The sequence below is a fragment of the Thunnus maccoyii genome, chromosome 13, assembly GCF_910596095.1.
Source record: "Thunnus maccoyii chromosome 13, fThuMac1.1, whole genome shotgun sequence".
Taxonomy (NCBI): Eukaryota; Metazoa; Chordata; class Actinopteri; order Scombriformes; family Scombridae; genus Thunnus; species Thunnus maccoyii.
In genome coordinates, this window is record NC_056545.1 from 22,062,166 (window position 1) to 22,085,883 (window position 23,718).

The following is a 23,718-nucleotide window of genomic DNA, read 5'->3' on the forward strand; positions in this document are numbered from 1 at the left end:
CCAGAAAAACAAACACACCTATACAGCACAGCATACACTTTAAACGATATTCATTGTGTTCACTGATCGATAAATGAAAGCCTTAATCGACATAGAACTTTTTTCAGGTTTCACAATGACGATAAAATATCCCCAGATGTCATTCCTTTGAATGTTGGGTGACTTCCCATAGTGTATGCATTGGATTAATCCCTGACTTGGAATTCACCTCCAAGAAATGATCAACTCCTTCATGGTTGTGCAGTTTTCTGGAAGAGAAAGCTGTTCCCTTGTCCATAAGGAAAACTAAAAATATATACTTTCAATAATGCTTTCAGTTATACAACTGAAGCATACTTTAATAGAATGTGGCAAAGGATCTGACTAAATGAAAATTAAAGTAAGCATTTCAAGGCTAGAGATGTGCCTGAGGGCCATATGGAAATCTGCAGTCAAATAGTAATTTTTTAAAATAATCTTTATTTATTCAGGGAAATTTGACTGAGAGCCCAGCTGTCTTTTGCAGGAACGCCCTGACCACAGCTGCAGTTATGTACATTTATACCTCGAAGCTGCCAAGTACAACCACAGTCTGACCACAGAGCAGCTCCACTGGAGGAGATGGGGTGAAGGGCCTTGCTCAAGGGTACCTCAGTGGTAGTAATGAGGGAGAGGCAAGTGCTGCTTTTTCACTTTCCTCGCCCAGATTTATCTGGTCCAGGGATCGAGCTGGAAAACTTCTGGTCACAAGGCCGCAGCTCAAACCTTTAGGCCATCATTGCCAAATGGCGAATCATGAGTTCCTTCATGAGGATAACTCTGGAAGCAGTGCTGAGGAAACTTCCACAGTTGATTCCAGTAATCAGCCTCAAATTTTGTTTGCCCCAAGCCAGAGAAACAATATTGTATATAGCACATGACACTAATCATCATCTTTATTTGACAAGAACTCTTTAAGTTACAAAGCGCCTCACATAACAGCATGTTACAAACCAGCAATAATAAAAGCAGATAGAAAGACTTATTGGTAAATAGGGATATTAGAAAGAAGTTAAATAATATACAAGAAATAAAAAGATTCCGACAAAATCAGGATAAGATCTCAATAAAATAATCTAGTAACATGACAAAGGCTCTGCCACCCCTCTTTCCTTTTCACAATATATGCCCAAATGTTCAACAACACAATTAATTCATATATTTGTACAATATATATGTATATATTCTATTTCTTAAACCTGGACTCATGAACAGACTAAAACATCTATTCATTTAGATCTCAATCCAAATACAGGATCATATAGGGCAAAAAATAAATAAAAAATCCAAAACTTGTCAAGGAGTCAGGCCAAGACAAGCATTAAAGGTAATCAATAAAATCTTAAAATTCTTTATAATACATACTGGGAGCCAGAGTACGGAGGCTGAAAGTGTAATGCGGCAGAATAAAATAGATGTGTATGGAGACAGTAAAATACAGTGGAATAGAAAACTTGCAGAGCAATTATATAGTAACAATGTTTATATCTTTCTAAAAATGTCACCCCCTTGACTGATGATTATGGAGGTACTGTTAAGCGCACCATTCTTCATACGAGAGAAGTCGGTATGTGTTGTATATAATTCAAGAAATCAAAATCAAGAAATATTTTATTTACATTCAGATTTCATTTGTGATAATAAAAGAATGGAGAAGAAAAAAATTTAAAGTATTATGACCTGTTTTAAGTTCAGATGTCGAACTCTTTGTTTTACCAGAGTCTGTGTCTACTGCTCTGCTTCTAGGAACCATGAAATAGGAACTACTACAAGTTTTCAGTGAGTCAGTCATGAATGAAAATGAAAATGATGACAGGGGCCTTTCTGGCAATTTTTTTTAATGTTTTTTTTTTTAAACATTTTTGTCTTCTGTGAGATTCAGTGAAACTGTGTCGGTCATTACTCATCTACATCATGGGACTTCTTGAATATTCCCTGAGGATGCACAGTCAAATCTGACCTTCACCGTCTCTTGAAAAAAAAAAAAAGTTTCAGATTTTAGTTGTTTTAACACTATATTGACAACACAGTGGTTTTACCACTGTGGCTGGCTTAGTTAAATAACCATGTGATGAAACTCAGACTATGACTATACAGATGAAACTGCAGATATAAGTCATCTATGTTGTTATTCACTGTTTAATTTAACAAGGACATTATTGAATATTGCTGTAACTGTGCCATAGTGGAAAAGAAAAATTAAATATATAAAATGAAAGCATGTTAAATACACATAATCTGTACTCAAAGCCACAAGGGCATAATCAAACAACATGAGAGGAAACTCTTTATTACAAAGATTAAAATAATAGGTAACTAAAAAATGAATAGGTATTATAGACTAAGGCAACCTAAACATTTAATCAGTTCCGGCTACAAACACACATTTCCCACATGTCTGTGAAAAAAAAATTACAAGATCCATTTTCTTTGTGTATTGCCTAAGATCTTTGAAAAAAAAAAGGTATTACATCTAATGCTATATTAGGCTTCTACTGAACAACTTCCTCACATTTGCGTGTGACCACAAGATGTCATAATAGAGAAAGAGAGTAAAAAAAAAAAACTCCAGATCTGCAGAAACCGAAAATAAGAACAAATATATAAACCGAACGTGAGCTTCACAGTATAATGAAGATATCTTGCTCAGTGTGGTGTTCACTGCTCCTCCAAGGTAAGTCTATGCATATAGATATTTTGGACATGAGTTTGATGATTTGGGTATTTGTAAGCAGTCTGGGATACTTCTCAAGTCAAAAGCTTTTACACACCTTCTCATTCACTTGAATGAGAATGTGTCAAAACGTTTGACTGGTACTGCTGTATATAGATTAATATTTTATTTTTTGAATTATTTACTGTATCACCATGTGAGCATCTTGTAAAAAGAAAAACACAGCAGGCAACTGTAATCAAGAGACAGATGCAATGAGTGCATAGTGAGTATATGGCAGTGTATATAAATAGAAAAATGTGTAGGAAACATCTTATTTTCATTTCTTGGACTCAGTGTCCAAGTCAAACTTCAAATAACGCTTGTCAAACAGCTGTGATATTTCTGGATTTGAATTTGTGTAGACCTGAGAGAGCTTTTGTTGATAAATTACTAGGAGACACCATTGGAGGACACTGTTATGCCTAATCAGCACTGCAGTTTGGATAGAGAGGTGTTTTCAGTGAATGAGAAACATGATGAGTCATCAACTAGTGTCAGACATGAGACTGTCTTACACCAGCAACATGATTCAACTAAAAGACTAAAATGAAAAGCTCCTTCTCTCCACAGATTAATCTAGACAGAGCCAAGGAACCTGAATGAAAACATAAACTTAACACTTCTAATTCCGGGTCTCTTGTATTAGGCCAGCAGTGTGTAGTCTGGAGATTGGCATTCAGGATCTTGCACAAGCTTTTACATTTGCAATGCCCCCAACAAAAGGAGTCAACAATAGAAAAAATGCTTCCTTCCACACTGAAACCATTTAGAGGAATTAAGACGCTGCTTCTACTGTACCAATTGTAATGTTACTGTATTACATAAGATGTATGGGGACTGGAAAATATAGACAAAATGTGCAACATAACCCATAACTCTGGTTCTGTCTCTCTTCCAGATGACTGTTTGGTGGTCTGCTCTCATCCTCCTTTGCTGTATACTTAACTGTGTGGAGACTTCTGGTCCATCTCCAGTCCAGAAGGAATACAGCAACTCCTTTCTCCTCACATCTCACACCCGAAACCGTGTCAAGACGCTGCTGAGGGAATACGTGAGTGCTGAGAAATGCTTGCTGCCCTCCTCACTGGCCACCTCATACCTTTGTACACATCAAGCATGAGCTTTTCATGAATATAACTCATTAATTATTACTGTGTTTACTTTAACAGAAAAAGCATCAGTTGGAAAATGTGGATTTTGAGGACAAAGGCCGGCAGTTAAAGGACCTGCCGTTACTTTCTACAGATTTCTACAGCTGGCTACAGCTGACGGTTAGTGTCTGTTTGGGTGTTTCAAAAGAAATTCTACAGGAAGTCACTGTCTGGTGGTAATCATGCAAAACATTTCTTCAAAGTTTTCTGAGAATTTCTTCCATTATTGTCATCTTTTCATGTCATAATAGAGGGAAAAAAAACCAAAACCTGATGACTGTCAATGCCTGCTCTTGCAGAATGTAAAACTTGTGAAAATTTGAGAGGAATTCCCCTTTTAGAATTTAAAACATCGAAGGGGGGTTGTGCAACATTTTTATTATGTAATCATGTGGTTGTCTCTTGTTGTGTGCTAAGGACTGGGAACGACTACACACTGCTCTCTGGGATATGCAATCCTTCTGGAACGTGTTGGAGTTGAAGAGAAAGCAGCTGGAGAAGGAAAAGGAAGAGCGGATGCCAGCGAGCACGTCTATACCTCGGAGCATCAAGCACGTTCAGCTGGACCTGAGGGACCTGATGAACAAAGTCAGCAGTCAGGTATCACTCCTCCACAGTTGTCTTACTGAAATCCACCCACGCTGTGTCCACTCTTAGCCCACATACATTTTCGAGGAAGTGACACCAAGACTGATCAACTTTGTTTTGCTTTCCTCTCCAGATGAGTAAAATGAAGAGGTCTTGGGTGAAGCCAACCTCCCTCACCGTACGGACTCATCTGAACCCAGAAGCCAACTCCAAAACAGTATGGGACAGCCGAGTAGAGGGTTATATCATTCTGAGGGATCTAGACCTTTACCTCACCAAGCTGGCAAGAGATTTCCTCCTGCTGGCTTCAAGAACACGCATCTGACTTGATACTGAAAAGGAACAATAGTTGTAATAACCACTTTAATCAGTCCTTTAGTTTTGTCAACATTTACAAAGGGCTGTCATTTTAGTGAATTTGCCTTTTTTTTTTTATACATGATTTTTTACTGTATATTTAACGGGTTTCTTGGGTATTTCCCAGAGTTTCTGTCTTACCTCTAACTGTAAGTTTGCACAAACTCCTAGAAAAAACTGAGCACTTTCCAACATCCTGTTTCTAACCTGAACCCTCAATCTACTGGACTTTCCACAGATATATTTACTATTTATTGACATATTTATTAATATGCTATTTATTTTAAGTGGTTTGTTTTATTTCTTTTACAATACAGAGATACAGTGTTTTACATATGACATTTTATATTTGATAATGTGAAAATATATTTGTATATGAATGAAAATAAAGAGACGAAGCATTCAGAGCTGTGATGACTTCATGTTATGATTTTCTAATCTTAAAAAAAATATCGCTTATCAGTATTTATTGCAACATTGAAGACATTTTTGTAATAATTATGATGTCTATGAATCAATAAGGGATCTTGAGGACGTTGTGTATGCTTGTGGTATCATCCTGTTTGCTGCAAACTAACAAATAATAACTTCTGAGTGGCAATCCTCCATTTAGCTAAAAGGATTACCGTTTGCCTGGTTCTCCCAAATGAAGCCTGCACCCTGTTTCTTCAAGTGGTGTTGATCTGTGGGGCAGTCTGCGGAGCAAAATCAGATTGAACATAGTCATCTGGCTGAAATGTTTTTACTTTTAAAACACCCCTTCCTCCCTGCAGGCTCCCCACATGACATCAGAGCAGCTGCTGACTCACCACTAGCAGATGTCCTCTTTTGCCTTTGGCCACCTTCAGCTCTGAGCCCCTGACGAAATCAATGATTCCTTCCTTGCCGCGAGCCACAGCAAATCTGATACTGCATGCCATACAGGAGGTAATAAAGAACATGCTGTTAGACTGGCAATGGCTACGTCTACTGCCTCAGAATAGCAGTCCGATGGGGTCTCACCTGCCCGGGCTGATGTTGACGTAGTTGGTCTTGCTGGCCATCATGGCAAGTTTTGTCACCAGCTCAATCACATGGTGGCAGTGGAGCACCACATCGCCCTGTGAGGGAGACACAGCTGGATTTAGAGTGACCATGGGGATGCAAACTTGTGAAGAGTTGTGACTGCTGTGTTCTACAATTGTACCTTCTGCTTATTGTCCTCACTGGGCATGTGCAGAACAAACATCCCATCACTGAGGGAGCTCACAGAGATACCTGTTTAAAGAACACAATCACAAGTAACGTTGGGTCACAATGAATTAATCAGTAACATTTGTCCGTAGAAACAATGTTAAAGTGAATACTGGTTCAATATCTGTCGCACTGTAACAACTGTCAATCAAAAACACTTCCTTCAAATAGTCTTCTACTCAGTTAAAAGCATCTTTCTTTGAGAAACAGCTCTTTTTCAGCCAAAGGATGACAAGAGTATTAGACAATAAACATAATTTGGTTGCCATGGATATTTCTGCTGAGGTGCACAGAGAAGGTACAATAATTGAATGCTGAAGGTCACTAAAGAAATAAACTTAATTTTAGGGAAGGAAATGGAAAAGACAGATTACAGCTATAATAAATCTTCCTTAGCAGTAAAAATACACAATGATAAAATGATACATTGCTCTCAGGGCTGGTTTTCACCTCTCAGAGCTGGGTAGTCAATTCTCTGCTTGATCTTGGTCCTGTCCACCAGTACGGCAAAGGTGTTAGTGAGGAGCAGCTGACGAGGGCGAGGCTTGAAACCCCTCCTGTCGTATTTCGTGACTGAAACGCCGTACTGAGAAGCACAAGCAGACAAATTACCGTGAGGGAGAAGTTACGAAGCACGAGATCATGAATCTCGTGTTAAAAAAGTTTCATCTCACCTGCACTTTGTCATTGCCGAGCGTCTGGACCACTTTGAGATTGATTTGCTCACGTTCTAAATAAAGCAATGGGAGAGTGAATGTTGCGTGTTTTTTTTGGTGCATCTGTGTTGTAAATGTACAGAGGTAAACTATGTGATTGTGTGTACAGTGTATGGACAAATACCGAGCCTGGAGTCCAAAAACAACCTGCCAACACTCTGAGGGTAGCTGTCTTTCTGATCCTTGAAGATCTCACTGGCTACAACCTTCTGTGTCATCTAGAGGAGAGACAAAAAAAATCAAGCAACATGAAAAATCAGCAGCTTAATAAAAAAAAAAAAGAAAAAAAAAGAAAGTGAGATCATGTGTTCTGTAGTTAGTATACCTGCTTCTTCCACTCAGGCTGCACCCTCCTGCAATACTTCATTACCATGTTCCGCATGTGCAGCCTCCGCAGGTGCTCGGAGGCCTGTAGGGCATCAAAGAATTGACAATGTAGATTTGAATTTATAACTCTACAGATTCAGTTCTTTGTGCTCTGTGCGTGATGACATGTTAGTCAGCTGAGCGACCATCTGTTTGTACCTCAACGAGGGAGGGAGGAGGTGTCGGCCAGTTTTTGTCCAAAACACTCTTGGGCAGGTTTTTGCATAGCTTCTTGAGGAAGGACTGGCGTACGTGATCCAGGAAATACTCATTCTCAGGGCAGTATTCCTCATGACGGTAGATGAAGCCTTTTATGAACCTGATAAGTAAAAATTAAAAAAAGACAGATAGAAGGAAATAGTTTTACTATACATAAAAAAATGCAGTCACAAATATACATACAGTAAAAAACAGTAACAAAGTATCGGTCAAGCACCTGCGTATTAAATCAGCAGCCTGTCGACGCCTCTTAGCCCTCCTGCGTGCTTTCATCCCTCGCCACCCAGACTGGATCACTATCACTACACATACACACACATGCATATATTAACAGCAAGACAACTTTTATACTCAGCCAAAGAGAACATCCCGAGGTTAGTATAGCATAGTTTACTGAAACAGAAAGACAGTTTAGGCCAAAATAAACATGTCAGGAAATAAAAATAAAGTTAAAAAAAAAGCATGGACACTCAAATGCATGGGCTGCAGTTATTAAAATGTGGACCACGTGGACTTTGATGGTTAGGGAAGTAAGAACACTGTATATCAGTATAGAATCATCTGTTGAATAATGGGCCCACAAAACTATGATGGCCAATATAATATATCTGATTCGTTCTGTAGTAGTTATGTAGTAGTTATGCTTGTATTTATTTCAGTTTTTGGGACACAGTGGGACTGTTCTGAGGGAGAAGGAGGAAGCTGCGAGGGAGTCAACAGTGGGAGGTGCACCGACCTGCATGTCTGATGCGTTGGTATTTGGCTCTCTCCCTGTAGCCTCTCCATGATGTCTGCAAGGTCAAAGCTGGAACACAACAAAGAAAAGAGAGCGAAGGTGGATACATGCTTTTCCATTGAGGTTTTTCCACAGTTCCTGCTGTGGATATATGATTTATATTTACAGCATGAGATATAATTCACTGATTAGACATGTTGTGAATTATCAGGCTGTGTGGTGTATTTATTATATATTCAAAGTGACTGTGTTTAAAACATGTTCAATGTGTTAGAGAGTGACATTCACAGTGAGGATATGGTTTGATGTTGCTGGTACGCTTATTCTCCACCTCACGACATATAGCAATCCATTACAACGACATCACAAACTATAACCTCGGAAAGAGTATCGTCATCAGCTGTCTTACACTCTAAACGCAAATTACAATTCACACAATATCAAACATTCCATCTTCCATTTTCATTTTCAATTGTCAGCTTTATTTATAATCCTTACCACTGTTGCTCACCTATATCTGGCTTTTTTGCTTCAAGTGCATCTTCTGTGGTGAAGAGAGTTTTTGGGAAACGGATGAAGATTTTTGACCTGCAGAAAATGGACCAAAAAATGCGATTGGCACAAAGGTAATATGCCTTTTGAGGAACACAAACTGCATTGTTTTTATGCACACGTCCTGTCTGGGAGGCCCCTCAATCTTCTCTGTAACTTTCTCAGTACTGCGGGAACAAATACAGTTGGGGAACCACCATTATTAAACTCTCCACTCTTACCTGCCCAGTTTGTACTCTTCTGCTTTGTAGCCCAGGTGGTTGACCAGTGTGGACACACCATCTACGAGTCTGCCGTGCCAGTTGGGCCACGTCTCAGGACACAGTGGCTTATACCTACATACATAATTATAATGATAGAAGGCTGAACATAAAGTAAACAGAAGGAACAATTACTGAGGCAGTGAATCATTCAGAGAGAAGGTCACCTCTGTAGGAAGGCTTCGAAGCGACGCCTGTAGGCAAAGCCAGCTCTCCTGACCCTCAAGTTTTCCATCAGGCCCAGGTACTTCACCTGGTGTCTCACCAGAACTTCATCAAACCGACCTGCAGGGAGAGATCTTATTCTCTGGTGACTATGATACACTTAAGGCAAACATTTAGTTTACACACTGCAAGTTGTAAAATAGTGACTGAGGCCTTTATTTACCTCAAATGAAAAGACAACCTGGCTTTATTTATTTTTTACTGTATATATCATTAGAGACCTGCCTTTATTTCTAATCTTCCTTATTTTATGTCCTTTTTTTATCATTTAGCTATAAACCTTTTTGTCTGATTGAATCCCATGTGTTAATTTGCTGGTGATGAAATGTCCTGAATCTCTTTCATATTAAAATGTTTCAGATGGCGTAATCTCTTCCCTTCCCTGGAAGCCATTTTTTCTGAAACAGCTGCATGAATCTTTGTGTTTTATTGACAGTGGAATTAGAGAGTGAGGAGAATATTTCTGTTAAAGGGGAGAAAATTGGACACCCAATTGCCAGTATGTCGTGACAACTGATGGAAATAATGCTGTGAAAAATACATTTTGCGATTATTTTTTATTCCTTTTTCCCTTATTTGTACATACTATTAATTGGGACCTGAGTATTTATTATTGTTATTTTAAAAACTAACTCTTATTTGAGAATATCAGTAATGTAATATACAACAAACTCTTATTACAACACATACTGTAGTATAGAGCATACCTGGCTGCTTGGCATCATTAGGCTTGATACAGCGCACATAGGATGGCTCCTTAGACATGAGGATCTCCATAAGTTTCATCAGGCTGTTTTTAAACTGTGTGGCAGCCTAAAGGACAGATAAAAAAAACCCCATGAAACTGTGGGAAATTATCTCTGTATGTGTGTGTGTGTTGGTTTGTGAAACAGAGAGAGAGAGAGGGAGAGAGTAATAAGGTAGTCATAAGTGTCTTATTATTACTGTTTATAATTGGTTGACAAGGGGGAAAAAGGAGGGGGAGGGAGGAGAGAAAGCGAGAATAATTTTACCATCTCTGGGCGTTTCTGGTCTATCACTTCCTCTCTGTGGAAGCAATGACTTAGTATCTGGTTGTCTGACTGGCACATGACCTGAACAGAGACCAAACCACACAACCACATGTCAACACAGCAGGCCCCCCTCTTCCTCTTCACTCGAGCGATGACACACAGGTTTGTAAAGGTTGTGGTTGTCTATTTTCATAATGCTCACCTCTTTCAGGTTTCTGTTGAGCAAATCATTGTTCTTGTCTAGGAAACCTGAATAATACAAGCATAAACAGTACAGTATGTCATTAGTGGGTAGTGGGGCATGCTCTGTAATCAATGTCACCACTTGCAAGGCAATGAATGCATGAATAAAAATAGTCAACTGGTTAACCTAGTGATAAATTACAGCTTACCATTGACATTGTAGTTGACTTCACCAGCGTAATGCAGCAGCCTAAACTCCTCTCTACTCATTACCCTGCGAGTTTTTCCATTTGCCAACTTGTGACTGAAAGACATAAATGCACATGGAAATGTAGAAACATACACTACGTAGTCTTGCTGATATAAGAGGCTGCAGTTAGAAGAGTCTTTGTATGGTATGTCAAAATAATATCTGATATAACATGTTGCTTACGTGATGAAATGGGGATGGCTGCCCAGTGAGTCCTCCAATTTCTCTAAAAAGGAGACATCACATGTCTCTCCAGGTCTCAGACACTCCTCATCCTAAAAGACAGTCACACTGTTTAACTTTATCTACAATGACAGAGGGAAATATAACACTATATGCAGAGACACACACTTAAACTAGTTTTCGTGCACACCAGAATGGAGATGATGCCTCTGTGCTTCTCCTCTATCAGGTCACAAATGATCTTGTTGTCAAAGTACTGCACCGTCTCCCACTGAAATTAGACGGAACAGTGTTGTGTTGGCGTGGAAATATCAATATCAGTATCAAACTTGGGTGTTTTAACTACTCAACCAACGATGGACTCACCGCAATTCCCTCTGTCTCATACTCCTCCTGCTCAGATCTGAGGGTGAGCTCGATGAACAGCTGTTGGAGCTTCTCGTTGCAGTAGTTGATGCAAAACTGCTCAAAACTGTAGGCAGAAGTGCAAAAGAAATGAGGCCGAATGCATACTGGAGTTATAATAGAGACAATAGAGGTTACTACTGATGAAGAATTTGGTTTACAGCCTGTGCAGATTTAGGTACAATAGAAAAAGGGAAATTAATATAACTCATACCTATTGTTCTGCAGGACCTCGAAGCCATAGATATCTAGAAGCCCTATAACTGAGGAGCCTTTACTGCTGTGGTAGATTTCATCCTACATAACATATAAAGTAAACATTGTAAATCAGATGGTAGAACAACACAACTACATAATGGAATTTTAGCTACTGTCCTTGATTTGTTATCAGAACGGCACCTTCAGAGCAAGTGATTGGTTGATCTTCTCCACCAACCAAGTGAAGGTCCGACCATACACAGCCTTGGCTAAGGCATCGCGGGCAGACACTGCCTGCTCGAAATTTAGCGGGCTGATCATCTGTAAGGCACATAGTATGACACGGATTATAAAATCACACAATACACAACAGACAAGTGAAAATATACAAAACAAGGACAAAAAGATTGTCACCTCCTCTCCTTTGGCGGTGAGTTTCTTGTGAGTGAGAGCCTCCCTGAGGGCTGAGCCATCGACACCCAGCAGCTGCAAAACAACACATCTGTTCTAAGCGCTGCCTTTTTCAACTGTTTGTGCATATTTGAACATCCAGTAATACCAGTGGGACTTTTCTGACCTTTGCAAGATTTGTTATCTGAGTCTCAGTGGTGATATAAGTTTCTCCTTCCTCCCCTTCCCCAAACTGAGTGTTTCCCAGATGGAGAACACTTCCGATGATATTCAGCAATTTCTGAGGTCCAACACAAGAAAAACAGTTAACAACAATCTCAAAGACGAACTATTTGTTTTTTAATCAAATGAACATCTGTGCAGTCAATACAAGACATTGTATTCTTTGGAGTTATCCTGAATGCTTTTGTGATGATAAGAAATGTTATGTGATTTTTGGCAAGTGTAAAAAGAGACAGTGGACATATTCATGGGTGAAAATAATATTCCTAGCATAATGCAAATTGTCAAAACATTGCCTGTCTTAGATCCATTCCAATGACTCCACAGTTTAAATGTTTCCACTTTAATGTGGTAACTGTGGTTAAGCAGAAAATATGAGTGAAAAACGAAACAGCTGTCTTGTCAACTGCATTCAGGCGACTATCATTCAACGGTGTGTGATTGTACTAACCTGCACTTCTTCTTCAGTGAAGCCAATAACAGACAGAGCATTCATCACAACTTTCCAATTATTCTTGTCACTGATGGAGCTGACTCTGGGGCAGTTTCCCTGAAAAAGACAATTTAATATTAGGCTACACCCCAACTGGCAATATAATTGCACAGATTTTCGTTTGAAAACAAGTGATTCATCAGTGCAATCACACTTCTGAGCCACACACACCTTGACCAGATACTGGTAGTTCTGAGGGTTTCTTTCAAGGTCCAGCATGATAAGCAGGTCGTCATCCCCTCCATCCAGAAGCTGATAGAAGATGTGGAAGTTCCTCTCGCCATGGTTCTGGTGCACTACACGAGATTTCTCCAGCAAATAGTTCAGGATGTGACCGCCTACTGGTGCCCCCTATGGAAAAGGATGGGAGCAGATAATTAAAAGCAGGTTTAGTACTTCATAGATTTAAATATTTGAGCTGCTGTCCATGATATAACCAAACTAAATGCAATGTTATTAAAGACATTATTTCTATAAAAAATGGCAAAACCAAGGAGGGAGTGTTCACCCTGAAGTCAAACTGGACATCCATGTATTTTCCAAATCGGCTGGAGTTGTCATTCCTTAGTGTCTTGGCATTGCCAAATGCCTGCACAAAGCAGGATAGACAGGAAATTAGAGGGAGGAAGTGAAATTAAGACCAACAATAGAATAATAAAATCAAACAATCAAGAGAGAATGCTGAGTATTTATAAAACACAAATGTACAAAGGTTAGTCAGATTTTCCAGATCAATCAGATATGCTGAGAAAGATAATTCAGTCTGAATTTGCTGTGTTTTTTATTGTCATACTGGCTGTTCAGTTTGAAATGCCAAAGGTTAAATACCTCCAGAACAGGGTTGGATTGGAGTAGGCGGTCTCCGAGGGCAGCCATGTGATCATTGGTGGGGCAGGTGATGGCGTAGTAGAGGAGGATCTTCTTGGAGGCTTCTGTTTTACCCGCTCCGCTCTCACCGGATATGAGAATACACTGATCTTTCCTCTCAGTCCGCATGGCCCGGTAAGTGTTGTCTGACAAGGCGTAACTAAGGGAAAACGCAAGAGCAGCGTCAGCTACAGATCAATATAATATGAAATCACTATGGTGGAATACAGTGCAAACAGCAGCGCAGTGCACAAACATATAAATGATGATCAAATATTTAGTTTTATGATCAATTTATGTGGGCAAAATTAATATTCAAACAGAAATTTCATAATTACAGCAAGAGTTTCATGGTTCTCAGTGCACCGTGTGATTGTTTGGATGGCAACTGGCAGTGGAGGAGTTTGGTAAAAAACATGCCTGAGGACAAAGAGGGACTCACATGTGAGGCGATATTTCATAGAAGCTGACCCCTCTGTAGCGTTCCATCTGCGGCTTGGAGTAAATCTCCAGGTCTTTGTAAGGGTTCACTGACACCAGCACTGAGCCAATATATGTCTGAGCCAAGATATGAGCAGAACAGACAACACGTTCAAACATGTCTCACCACACCAACTGAAATGTTTTGGAACATACTGTATGAAGACAGGTAGCTTTATTACATAGATGAGGTTTTCTCTAAAGCGTCGCCGCAGATTCTCTATGAAGGCTGCCTCACTGTTGTAGTTTTCCAGCAAGACAAAGTCCTGCACCCCGACCCTGTCCCGGGCAGTCAGGGCACTCTCCATCACCAGACGCACTCTTCCTTCAACATCCACCTCCTACAGGAAGATAGAGAAGGAGAAGCATCACAAAGAGAGTTACACCATTCAGCAGTACTGCAAACAGTAGAAGAGTCAGTTATTCTGGTTCACTATCTGTGGACATCCTGCCTTCCAACAGCCTGTATGGAGTGATTCGAAAAAATGAGACTGAATGAATAAATCTGACTTACTCTCTGGATCCATGAGTTGACTTGTATTTTAAAAAAAAAGGGAAAACCGATTTCTGCTCTTGCTGATAGCCTTCCAATAGATGTAATCACACTGTTCACAAGCAGGGGGCACAAAAGACCACTTCCCATTTCATCTGATGCTACATGTATCCACTTATAAAAGAATTAACATCTGGTGCTCAACATTACAATAATTGCCACATAATATATTACAAAATAGAACTGATTTATGAAAAGAGACAAATGGCAAATGACTCAAGACTTACTGACCACATCACAAAACAACACTCTGTAAAAACACAAAATAACAGCTCCAGGGAGCCTCACCATGATTCAATGGTGAAGACATTTAAAGAATCCAAATGATAAACAGAAAGGGTGGACTCTTCTATTATGAGACAGAGAGATAGTGTATTATGATGTATGTACCGTACACACAGCTGTATATCACCAGACAGGGTTAAAACCAATGCAACTAAGGAAAGTGTGTGTACATGTCAACCCTACTGTGATGGTAAACATCATAGTGCAGACAGGAAATAATTACCAGTCTGCTGAGTGAAATCCTCAGATATGACCTAAAGTAAGATACACCTGCAACCACATGCACAGTCATGCATAGAACTGTACAAAGAGATAAAAATGTCAGTAGTCAATACTTACTGATGATAAATATCAAGACACATAAAGCAGTGCGAAATCAGTGCACTACAGCCTAGCTCAACCAGCTGCAGTCTCTTCAGTTTCAAAGATACATTTATGAGGGAAGCCCTGCTGTTTTTCTTTTACATCTATAATTGAAAAAAGCAAGCAGAAAGTGGAACAAAGGGGCTAGACTTCCACAGAACTTCTGTTTTTCTTGAATGCAAGAGCCTCTCTAGGGTCTCATTTGGCTGGTTAATACCGGTAAAAGGTCATTATCTCTGACCACTAGATGCAGGAAAATCCTTAAAAAAACAAAGAGGACAACAGTGGAAGATAGCCAAGAGGCGAGAGCAAAGGAAAGTCACCGGACACTTCCGCTGCAGCCACCCCTCTCTGCTTCACCTTGGAGTATTGTTCTCCCATTCCTGCAGGTGGGCTTTCTACAGATAGTAATTACAGTTCACAGTCAGATTTTCCAAAGGATACAACTGAGGAATGTCAGGGTCAGGTTTGGGGCAGGCATTCAGTAGATGCCACTAAAGGTTTCTATGCCATGTGTCAACAGCTGTGCATGTTTTTATTTCAAACACTGAGGATATTTGGGTTTTTTTTGACTGCCAAACATAAAATTTGCACTTCTGTTAATAACTGAGATAAGAGGTGAAATAATCGGCAGTGCAGACCAAGGATTATTGTTACACTGCTTGAGGTGTAGGGGATTCAACGAAGATGCACTTGTTGACAATTTCAACATTTCCCATAATTCTTTGACAGTTACTATGAAATGTGGTTCATGGAATTCAGGGGACTTTTTTCCACTTAATTTAGTAACTTGAATTGCGGAAGAATATTCATGCTTTAGTATGATGTAAATCAGTACATGTGGTTACAGCCTGTCGCATATGTCACGTAGTTCACTGTAGGCTTGCATGTCATAATGAAAGTTAGAACACGGCTCCGTGCATTCAGCATTTACATTGAATTTTCACATAGAAGGGAAGTGCCATTGGCCAGCGCTGTGAACTTAGACTTATTTGGTCTGAATCTTTCATTCCATTTCAGAGACATACCTTTTTAAGTGAATCTCTGATGTTTTTCAGATGTACAGTAGCTGCTGTACTGACAGTGTCTGTGCAGTGTCCACCTCTCGGATGTCTTAACATCAAAATCTGTGCAATTATCTGTCTATGCTCACTATTTTTTGCTACTTGAGAGAGACAGCAGTAGCAGTGCACCCATACACATCAGACTTTCCATGCAAAAAAACAGTTTCTTCATGTTACTCAAAACACAGCAAACATTGTTGTCAGTCTCTAAGCAGTCATGAGTTACACCTCTTTACTTTCATCCCAGGAACTGTATCACCATAACATGCAGAAAATATTGACTTTAAATGGTGGAGCCTCATCCGAAACTTCTTTGCTTTCAAAACATGGAAACACTTTTGCTGCTGTGGTTGCATAATCTAAGAGGAAGTTAAAGGATGAAGTGACACTGTGGGGAGGTATCTTTACGGTTACAGGACTGGGATGGATATTTAACCAGAAAACAAGGCCTAATCTTTGCAGCTTTGTTGTCAGTGAACTGACCTGAGACTTGTTACAGCAATGAGAGTCTGATCTGACTGACAGGCTCCTGGCAGGGCTTGATGTGTGATTTGATTCTGAGTATCAGGGAGTTGTAGTGTAATCTGCAGGTTTGTACTATAGGTGTTGCAGCAGTGACAACCAGTGAAGAGGCTAACCTCACAGTGGGACTTGGCTCTAGGCCCCATGACTAAGCTCTGCTGTGCCGATTACATTCGGATTGTCTTCCTTATAAGGCATGACCCACCACTCAGTCCCAGGGCGAGCTGCTCTGGTACCACAGCTGGCTCTCTACCACTGATGTGCCAGTAATGGTTATGATGGAAACCTACCAAGTTTATCCTCTTTGGACTGCTTGAGTTGAAGCTTATACAAAAATCCAAAATACACTATGACTCATAGGCATGCAGAGCAAAAAAAATTGACTCTCAAGTGACTCATTGTTCTGTTTTGGAGTCTCCATGAGTGACTGTTGGATCGGAGTTTGTGCTTTACTATAGGAACAGATTGTGCAGACATAATAACACACACACACACACACACACACACACACACACACACACACACACACACACACACTATACCCAGTCAGTGTGCAGCACCAAATGTAAAAACACAACAAGGAGCATCATGGTAGTCAGGCTCTTACCCTGCCTTGGTACCTCATCCTGTCCTGTTGTTCCTAGAAGAAGGCTGAGCTGGTGGTTCCCCCTCGGGCTGCTGCTCCTCCTCCTGTGTCAAACTGACTCCTCAACCTTAACTTCTCATCCACATTTGCCCATGGGCGACAGAATGAGGTGACTTATCTTCTTCTCCCCCCCCGTCAGTCAATCTCTCACTTTCTCTCAGCCTTAGTCGCTTCTCCTCGTCTTTCCTCCTCCTCGTCTGGCTCCCCCTGTGAGGACACAATCGCTCACACTCAGGCCAAAACACCAACAGCTCCTCTTGTTTATACCTTCAATTCATCTTCCCTTTGACAGGTCAAGTAAATGTCCGCCTCTCCCTGGATCCCTCTCCTTCCCTCTAAACTATAGGCTCCTGCATGAAACAAGGGCAGGAACTCCGCTCATACGTCACACAACTGGACAAAAAAAAAAAAAAAAAAGTCTAGGGAAAGTATGCTGTTGAATGGTGCCAAGCAGAGAGAAGCAGAGAGCTGAAAGGGTTTGGAAAACTTTGCTAAGAGCCCCAAACTACAAACATGTAATCACTATGCAACTACAACAGGGAAAAAAACAAATCACATGAGATCTGGGTACATTCTTTCTTTCATTCCCTCCTTGTTTAGTTTACTCCCACCCTTTTCTCCCACAAGTTGAGACTAATTCGCATGGGAGTTATGGAAGCGTTTCACCCGCAAGACCGCCTGCCTCCTCATGGCTGTCCTCCACTGTTGATGAAATAACTTACGCCATCATCAAAATATCAGTCATATTCTCCAGCTCCTTGGTTTTCCTGGCAACAATATCATGCAACTAATTTTAACATATCAATAATTTAACATAAAATGTTCTGTCTGCATTGACCACCATATTCTTCTCCTCTTTCCCCTCCAATTCTTGACATGTTTGGGGTGGGGTGGGGTGGGGGGGGTGTTGCTGTGAATGCCTCTTCATGAGAACAGCGCCCTCCTCTGGTTTCCCTCTCCTCCTCCTCATCTTTCCTCTCATCCCATTTTCCCTCACTCCACGCCTCACTCTCTTTCCCTTGCCAGCATCATCAAATATCCAACACTGAGGAATCTGAATAATGCTACCCAGATGGAAAAAGTCTCTTGCTCTTTTTCACAATCTCTTGCTGTCCCAGTAGTGCATAAAACAAGAAGAAAATAATCATGCTGCTCCATCCCTACCACTATTACATATAAGTATTATACACAAATAGGGAAGAACTTAAACTGTCTTAAAGGATCTTGTAGCAGTTAGTGTCTCTGTTGCCCTGCCTCATTTACTATACATGGCAAGCAGCCCTGCCAGGCCCACCCTATGTTCTCTCGCTTTTTTCCAGTCAACAGCTTTCTCACAACTTTTCTTTCTGAAAATGTAGTCTCCCAGTTCCCTCAGTTGCTAATTGTATGTACGTGCTCTTTTCACACCTGCATCACCTCAAATGATCAGTCATTGCAGGTCAATTTAGCGCAAAAATCAAAGAAACTCAAACAATGACTAGATACTTGATCATTTGGTTGCCTCATAAAAGTTGACTGCAGCAGTTTGGTAGGTATTGTTGTGGTCTCCTATCAAAGCCAAACAGTGTTGTGAGGAAATATTCTGGACAAGAGGTTATGTGGCCTGTACATTATACTTCAGGATACAACGTAATCTTTTGAAGTGAACGCTGAAAAATTAATAAATCTAGAACAATTCTGCCTATTGTTGGGACCAATGTTTCTTTTTAGATGGGTGCAGTATGTTAAGTAAACCAATATGAGTGTATTACAGTTTATGTTCACAGAAGCACTGTGAGTCTATGCCTGGCCACCAGGTGCTAAACTGTGCTCAGCCCCTGGTTTCCCTCATCTGGGCGTCATATGGGCCTTGCCCTTAGTCTAGACTCTCACTTGGGACAAATTTGGCAAGGAAGACCCCCCTGAGGCTATTACCTTCAACAACACAGCTCCTACGGTCACTGGACAAAAAGATTATTGGAAGCGACCAACATTTATTTAGAGTACAATAAACATTAAGCCACTCTTCAAAAATTCACCATTTGACAGGTTTATGCCTTTCTTAAGTCCAATTTACTATTTTAGAGTCATTAGAAATGTCAACTTGAAATTTTCTGAGGTCAAAACCATGGAAAAGGATTCTCAGACAGCAGACCTAAGGGCACCCAAGACATAGCATACGTATGTGACCACATGCATGTGGAAAACATGAGGGTACTCCCCTGACACATCTGGTTTCTCTAATCTGTACACATTAAAAACATCTGGTGCAAGTTTATTGCATGCTAAATTAAACTTAAGTCAGTCGGAAAGAAGCTACAGTTTAACTGTAGAGTCCATCTTCAGCACCTGAGCTCATGTTGTATCATCCTGAGTTGTTTTTAAATTAGTGTTCCTATCTTTGTTTAGCAGTTCCTGTAAGAAGGATTTCCTTCCTAGCTGTTTCCTGATGTTCAAGATCTTCCATCATGACCGTTCGTTTGAGCTCGGTTCTAATCTGAACTACTCCTTTTTAAACTTTACGTGTATGTGTACTCGTATGTATGTGTATGTGTAAAATGCAGAAAATCCAATATGTTATGAGCGATGAACTGGAGTCTAAAACTTGCCAAGAGTTTAACAACTATTAAAATATGTATGGTAGGACTGAGTTGATTCATTTAAACCAACTTGTTCTCAGGAGTACACCCACTTACTGCCCCAACTGTCACGACACCCACTTCTGTCAAACTCAAAACCAAAACACTGTAAGATGTAAGAAAAAAAATAAAAAATAAATATATATATATAAATATATATATATATGTGTAATGATATCTCAAAAGAAAGTCTCTTCCCTCCTCGAATGATTCCTACTTTGCAGATACGGCCCTCTCTGCCTGACTTCAATTTCATATAATTACATTAAAAACTAATTCTGAACATCTGACATCTTATGGAAGAAATCCAGAAATGCTAGCATAACCTTCTTGTCATAAACTGTCTGCCTGTGTGTACTGAGTCTAAGATATAATGGTTTTCCTTCATTTTGCACCTAAGTTGCTAAGGTTTTCCGATTCAGTGTAACAATGAATCATAGAGGAATGATGACTTATTTGGGTGGGGTGGAAAAAAGGGTTGTTTCTCTACTCTCTCTCTTTTCTCCGCCTCTGTCTCTCTCTCTCTCTCTCTGTCACACACACAGACAATGTATGTGACAGTATTTATGAGACTATCTCTTCCTGTCCCTTTAACCTATGCTGCAGTATTTATGCTTTAATGTAAAGCTATTATTAAGTTGATATGGGATATATTTGAATGTTACCTAAACTAGCCTCCCTGACTGTTTATTATGTTCATGGTAGAGATGCCTTTTCCCACCTATTGTCCATCTGCGCTGAGCTCCCTCAGCACCCATCTGCTGTCCCTTTCACCCCGTTCTCACCTTTATCACCTCTCATCCCCCATATCCCTGTTACACCACAAAGACTACTTTATAAATTGATCAAGGCGTAAAACAAAACCCCATCAATCAACGAGCTGTGGACACACATTTGTATATGTTACAGGATGTAAGAAACAAAAAAACACAAAAGGAAAAAAAGATATCTATTAAGGATCTAGTGATTTAAAGTCTTTTTTCTGTTGATGAGGAAAAAGCAAAGTCAACATCAGGATGAGGAAAATGTTTTAGGTCAGTAATGTAACTTCCTTTGCATGATCACTGGGACAAAACAAGCATGAGCTTATCACTACATCAGCCCCGCTTGATGTTCTGAATTATAGGAAGACTTAGGGCTCTGCCTAGTGGTGGTAATATTAATTGCACTGAATTGGCTCCTATGCTGCTATTTTTGTGAAAGTGATGGGTTGCCATAAAATTTGGGTCCCACAAGATGAATCCTTTTGAATGACTTTTCATCTAGGGCCACAAACTGGTGAAAACTTACACTGTCTAACAGTCCAGTTCATAACAAGATGATTCTAAAACTAATAACAGAACTCAAGTGAGCCTCAGCTGTAATTTGAGATTAATGCCAACACAGCATGCTAAACATTACATACTGAATTGCAGCATGTACAGTATGGTATGGAACAGAGATGTCTCTCTATTTGCCATCAACCCAAACACTTTAGGTTCAAAACCTAAGGGACACCTGTGTGGCCACAGACTTTAAGTCTTGTATTATTAATTTCCACAACTAAGTACTACTAAGTGCTATACTACTATACTTAAGTACCATTTAAGATAGTGGTACTTGAGTAGTATTCCATTTTATGGTACTCAGTACCTCTACTCCACTACATTTATTTGACATAACATATCAGTTCATAATATATAACGCATATTTTATGGACTAAACTTTCCAAACGTATGTAGAATTAGCTCCACTTTTACCTGCAGCAGCAGTTAAATTCTGCTTATTTGTTAAGGCATCGGTAATAATAATAGAGACGGATGAACACTAATATAACACACATACTAATACAACTGTAGAAAAGGAGTCATTGTGTATGAGTACTTTTACTTTTAAGTATATTTTTTTTACTTTTACTCAAGCAAAGCTTTGAATGCAGGGTTTTATTTGTAATATATTATTTTTACACATTTAAGTAACGGATATTTCTTTGACCACTTTAACTAATTTAACTCGACTACAGGACAAGCATAACAAGACAATTGTATGTATCTTGGACATCACCACACACATACATTTACATGCCTATCTGTAATATACAATAAACACATTCATACAAATGTACCTACCTGGTCTCACTTACTAATCAAAGGGCATGAGCATCCTCACTGAAGTTTCTCACTGTGAGCACTTTGTCCCATATCCTACTATCCAGTAACAGTCTGGTGTTGGCCACTATTTCGATTACATGTACAGCTGAAGGTGAGGCTCCCAGACTTTACCATCCATTACCAGGATGACTTTTTCCCTGCAGCCTAGACTAAATGCTCTCCCACTCAGAACGGCTAAATCCAAACGGATAAAATTACAACAACACAGCAGAGGTACTTTCTGGACAAAAGCTTCAAGTCTTAACCGCATTAAGCTTTCACTGCAAAGGTGATACAAAATTTCAGGTAGTTTTTAGCCTATAAATCCGCTAGGAGGCGGCAACGCTAAAGTTAATGTGTCTGCCAAAAGTAATCAGATATGATGCTGATAACTGGTGCCAGATTCTGGAGAGGGAAGAGCTGAAGGTTTCTTTACAAACCTGCTGTATGTCAGACGTAAAGTTCAGTCTAGATCTATGAGTATTTGAGACAATTGGGACATAATTTATAAGGTTGCCACAGTTACACATCGCTGTCTAGATATAATTTCTATTGAAATTATATCGATATATTTTCTGTGGACCTTTGGGAAACTGCTATGCATGCTGCAGTTTGATTTCCTTTTAACTGTGGCCTTCTGTCTGTTAACTCTTTAACGTTAGTTCTTTATCAGCCTGTGATATATAATTAACCTTAATCTACAGGCCCTATCCACTGTAGCTACGTCGTCTTGTGATTATTTAAAATTAAATATATGCTATTGCACAAGCCTGGGATTAAAATGTAGCCAGCTATTTATTTTTTGTTATCTAACGTTTCTAGTTTGTTATGATGTGAAGCTTAGTTTAACTGTCCAAAGACCTTACAATTACCGGTTTGTCTCTTGTGTTTCAACGGCCAACTGATGTAACGGTTCTGTCAACAACTTTCATGACTTGCAGTAACGTTAACTATTTTTTTTCAACAATTTAGTCAAGTTATAGTAGTAACCATAAATTCCATTACTTATGTAAAAGGAAACTTCGGTAATTTTCAACCTGGACACTATTTTCCCATCATTTGGTGTCTAAATGACTAACGGGGACAACAAGAGCGCCTCAGCTGGCAGCGGCGAAACGGGCTGCAATCCGACGGGGCAATTACGCCCCGTCAAAATAAAAGTGCTTGTTTTGCCACTGACAGGCTCAGATTGTTATTTTAAGTGTCTGAACATATTATGAAAAGGATAATACAGAGAAAATAAACTTTTTTCTTTACCTTTCGCGCGATCCGGCCTGTTTGTTATTGTATCTAACAAAGTCTAGTTGAAAAGAAGCCTCGCCTTGGAGTCTCGCGAGAGTTGAGTTATTGCAGGAAGCCAACGGTGCAAACGTGAGTGAGTCATGGATGTATTATAAGAGCTCTTATAATACATCCATGGTGAGAGTTGGAGAGAGGAGTGCCTGGAGGAGTTCATTGTCTTGGAGGACAGAGAGCATAGCTTATTTTTTAAAATCTGAAATATTTCCAGTCATGGCTTAATATTTAGCTGATTTCGACAACTCTCGTGTCCCGAGTCTCGCTCACGCTGAAGTCTCGCGAGACTCGGTTAGACAATAATAAACAGACTGGATTAAGCGAAAGGTAAATAAAAACGTTTAATTTCTCCGTATGGTCCTTTCCATAATGTTGTTAGACACTTAGAATAACAATCTGA

The 23,718-nt window shown here is 39.8% G+C and overlaps 2 protein-coding genes across 6 annotated transcripts; one reads left to right on the top strand and one right to left on the bottom strand.

Moving 5' to 3' along the window:
* The first annotated feature begins 869 nt into the window (after positions 1-869).
* LOC121910557 lies at positions 870-4,800 on the top strand. Its single transcript, XM_042431798.1, has 4 exons — positions 870-3,785; positions 3,904-4,061; positions 4,287-4,485; positions 4,607-4,800. Exons 1-4 carry the CDS (start codon positions 3,633-3,635, stop codon positions 4,796-4,798), a joined length of 702 nt encoding a protein of 233 aa, XP_042287732.1. The 5' UTR covers positions 870-3,632; the 3' UTR covers positions 4,799-4,800.
* Positions 4,376-23,380, bottom strand: myo1ca (myosin Ic, paralog a). Of its 5 annotated transcripts, none has more exons than XM_042430874.1 (34): positions 23,280-23,380; positions 17,237-17,482; positions 14,025-14,183; positions 13,805-13,920; positions 13,324-13,522; positions 13,004-13,084; positions 12,667-12,846; positions 12,454-12,552; positions 11,947-12,060; positions 11,784-11,855; positions 11,571-11,690; positions 11,386-11,468; positions 11,133-11,238; positions 10,957-11,037; positions 10,767-10,858; positions 10,543-10,637; positions 10,353-10,399; positions 10,151-10,231; positions 9,845-9,950; positions 9,080-9,197; positions 8,874-8,987; positions 8,612-8,688; positions 8,101-8,169; positions 7,582-7,666; positions 7,305-7,464; positions 7,105-7,188; positions 6,904-6,997; positions 6,738-6,793; positions 6,514-6,649; positions 6,017-6,087; positions 5,833-5,930; positions 5,640-5,739; positions 5,457-5,525; positions 4,376-4,461 (listed from the first exon to the last, which is right to left on the bottom strand). In XM_042430874.1, exons 2-33 carry the CDS (start codon positions 17,252-17,254, stop codon positions 5,499-5,501), a joined length of 3,138 nt encoding a protein of 1,045 aa, XP_042286808.1. In that variant the 5' UTR covers positions 17,255-17,482; positions 23,280-23,380; the 3' UTR covers positions 4,376-4,461; positions 5,457-5,498. The 5 variants fall into 5 exon arrangements, with proteins under 5 accessions (XP_042286808.1, XP_042286809.1, XP_042286806.1 ...); XM_042430875.1 differs by lacking the exon at positions 4,376-4,461 and adding an exon at positions 4,765-4,805; XM_042430872.1 differs by lacking the exon at positions 4,376-4,461 and adding an exon at positions 22,002-22,107 and having other exon boundaries at positions 5,108-5,525; positions 23,280-23,366.
* Between the last annotated feature and the right edge of the window lie 338 nt (positions 23,381-23,718).

Bases quoted from the DNA above. Each gene is read 5' to 3' on its own strand.
- LOC121910557 (XM_042431798.1), top strand. From the start codon at position 3,633: ATGACTGTTTGGTGGTCTGCTCTCATCCTCCTTTGCTGTATACTTAAC. The intron at 3,786-3,903 runs GTGAGTGCTGAG...TTACTTTAACAG, and splicing joins AGACGCTGCTGAGGGAATAC to AAAAAGCATCAGTTGGAAAA. The intron at 4,486-4,606 runs GTATCACTCCTC...TTTCCTCTCCAG, and splicing joins TGAACAAAGTCAGCAGTCAG to ATGAGTAAAATGAAGAGGTC.
- myo1ca (XM_042430874.1), bottom strand. The intron at 8,988-9,079 runs GTGACCTTCTCT...TTATGTATGTAG, and splicing joins TTCGAAGCCTTCCTACAGAG to GTATAAGCCACTGTGTCCTG. The intron at 7,667-8,100 runs GTCGGTGCACCT...GTGTATGTGTAG, and splicing joins CCAACGCATCAGACATGCAG to TGATAGTGATCCAGTCTGGG.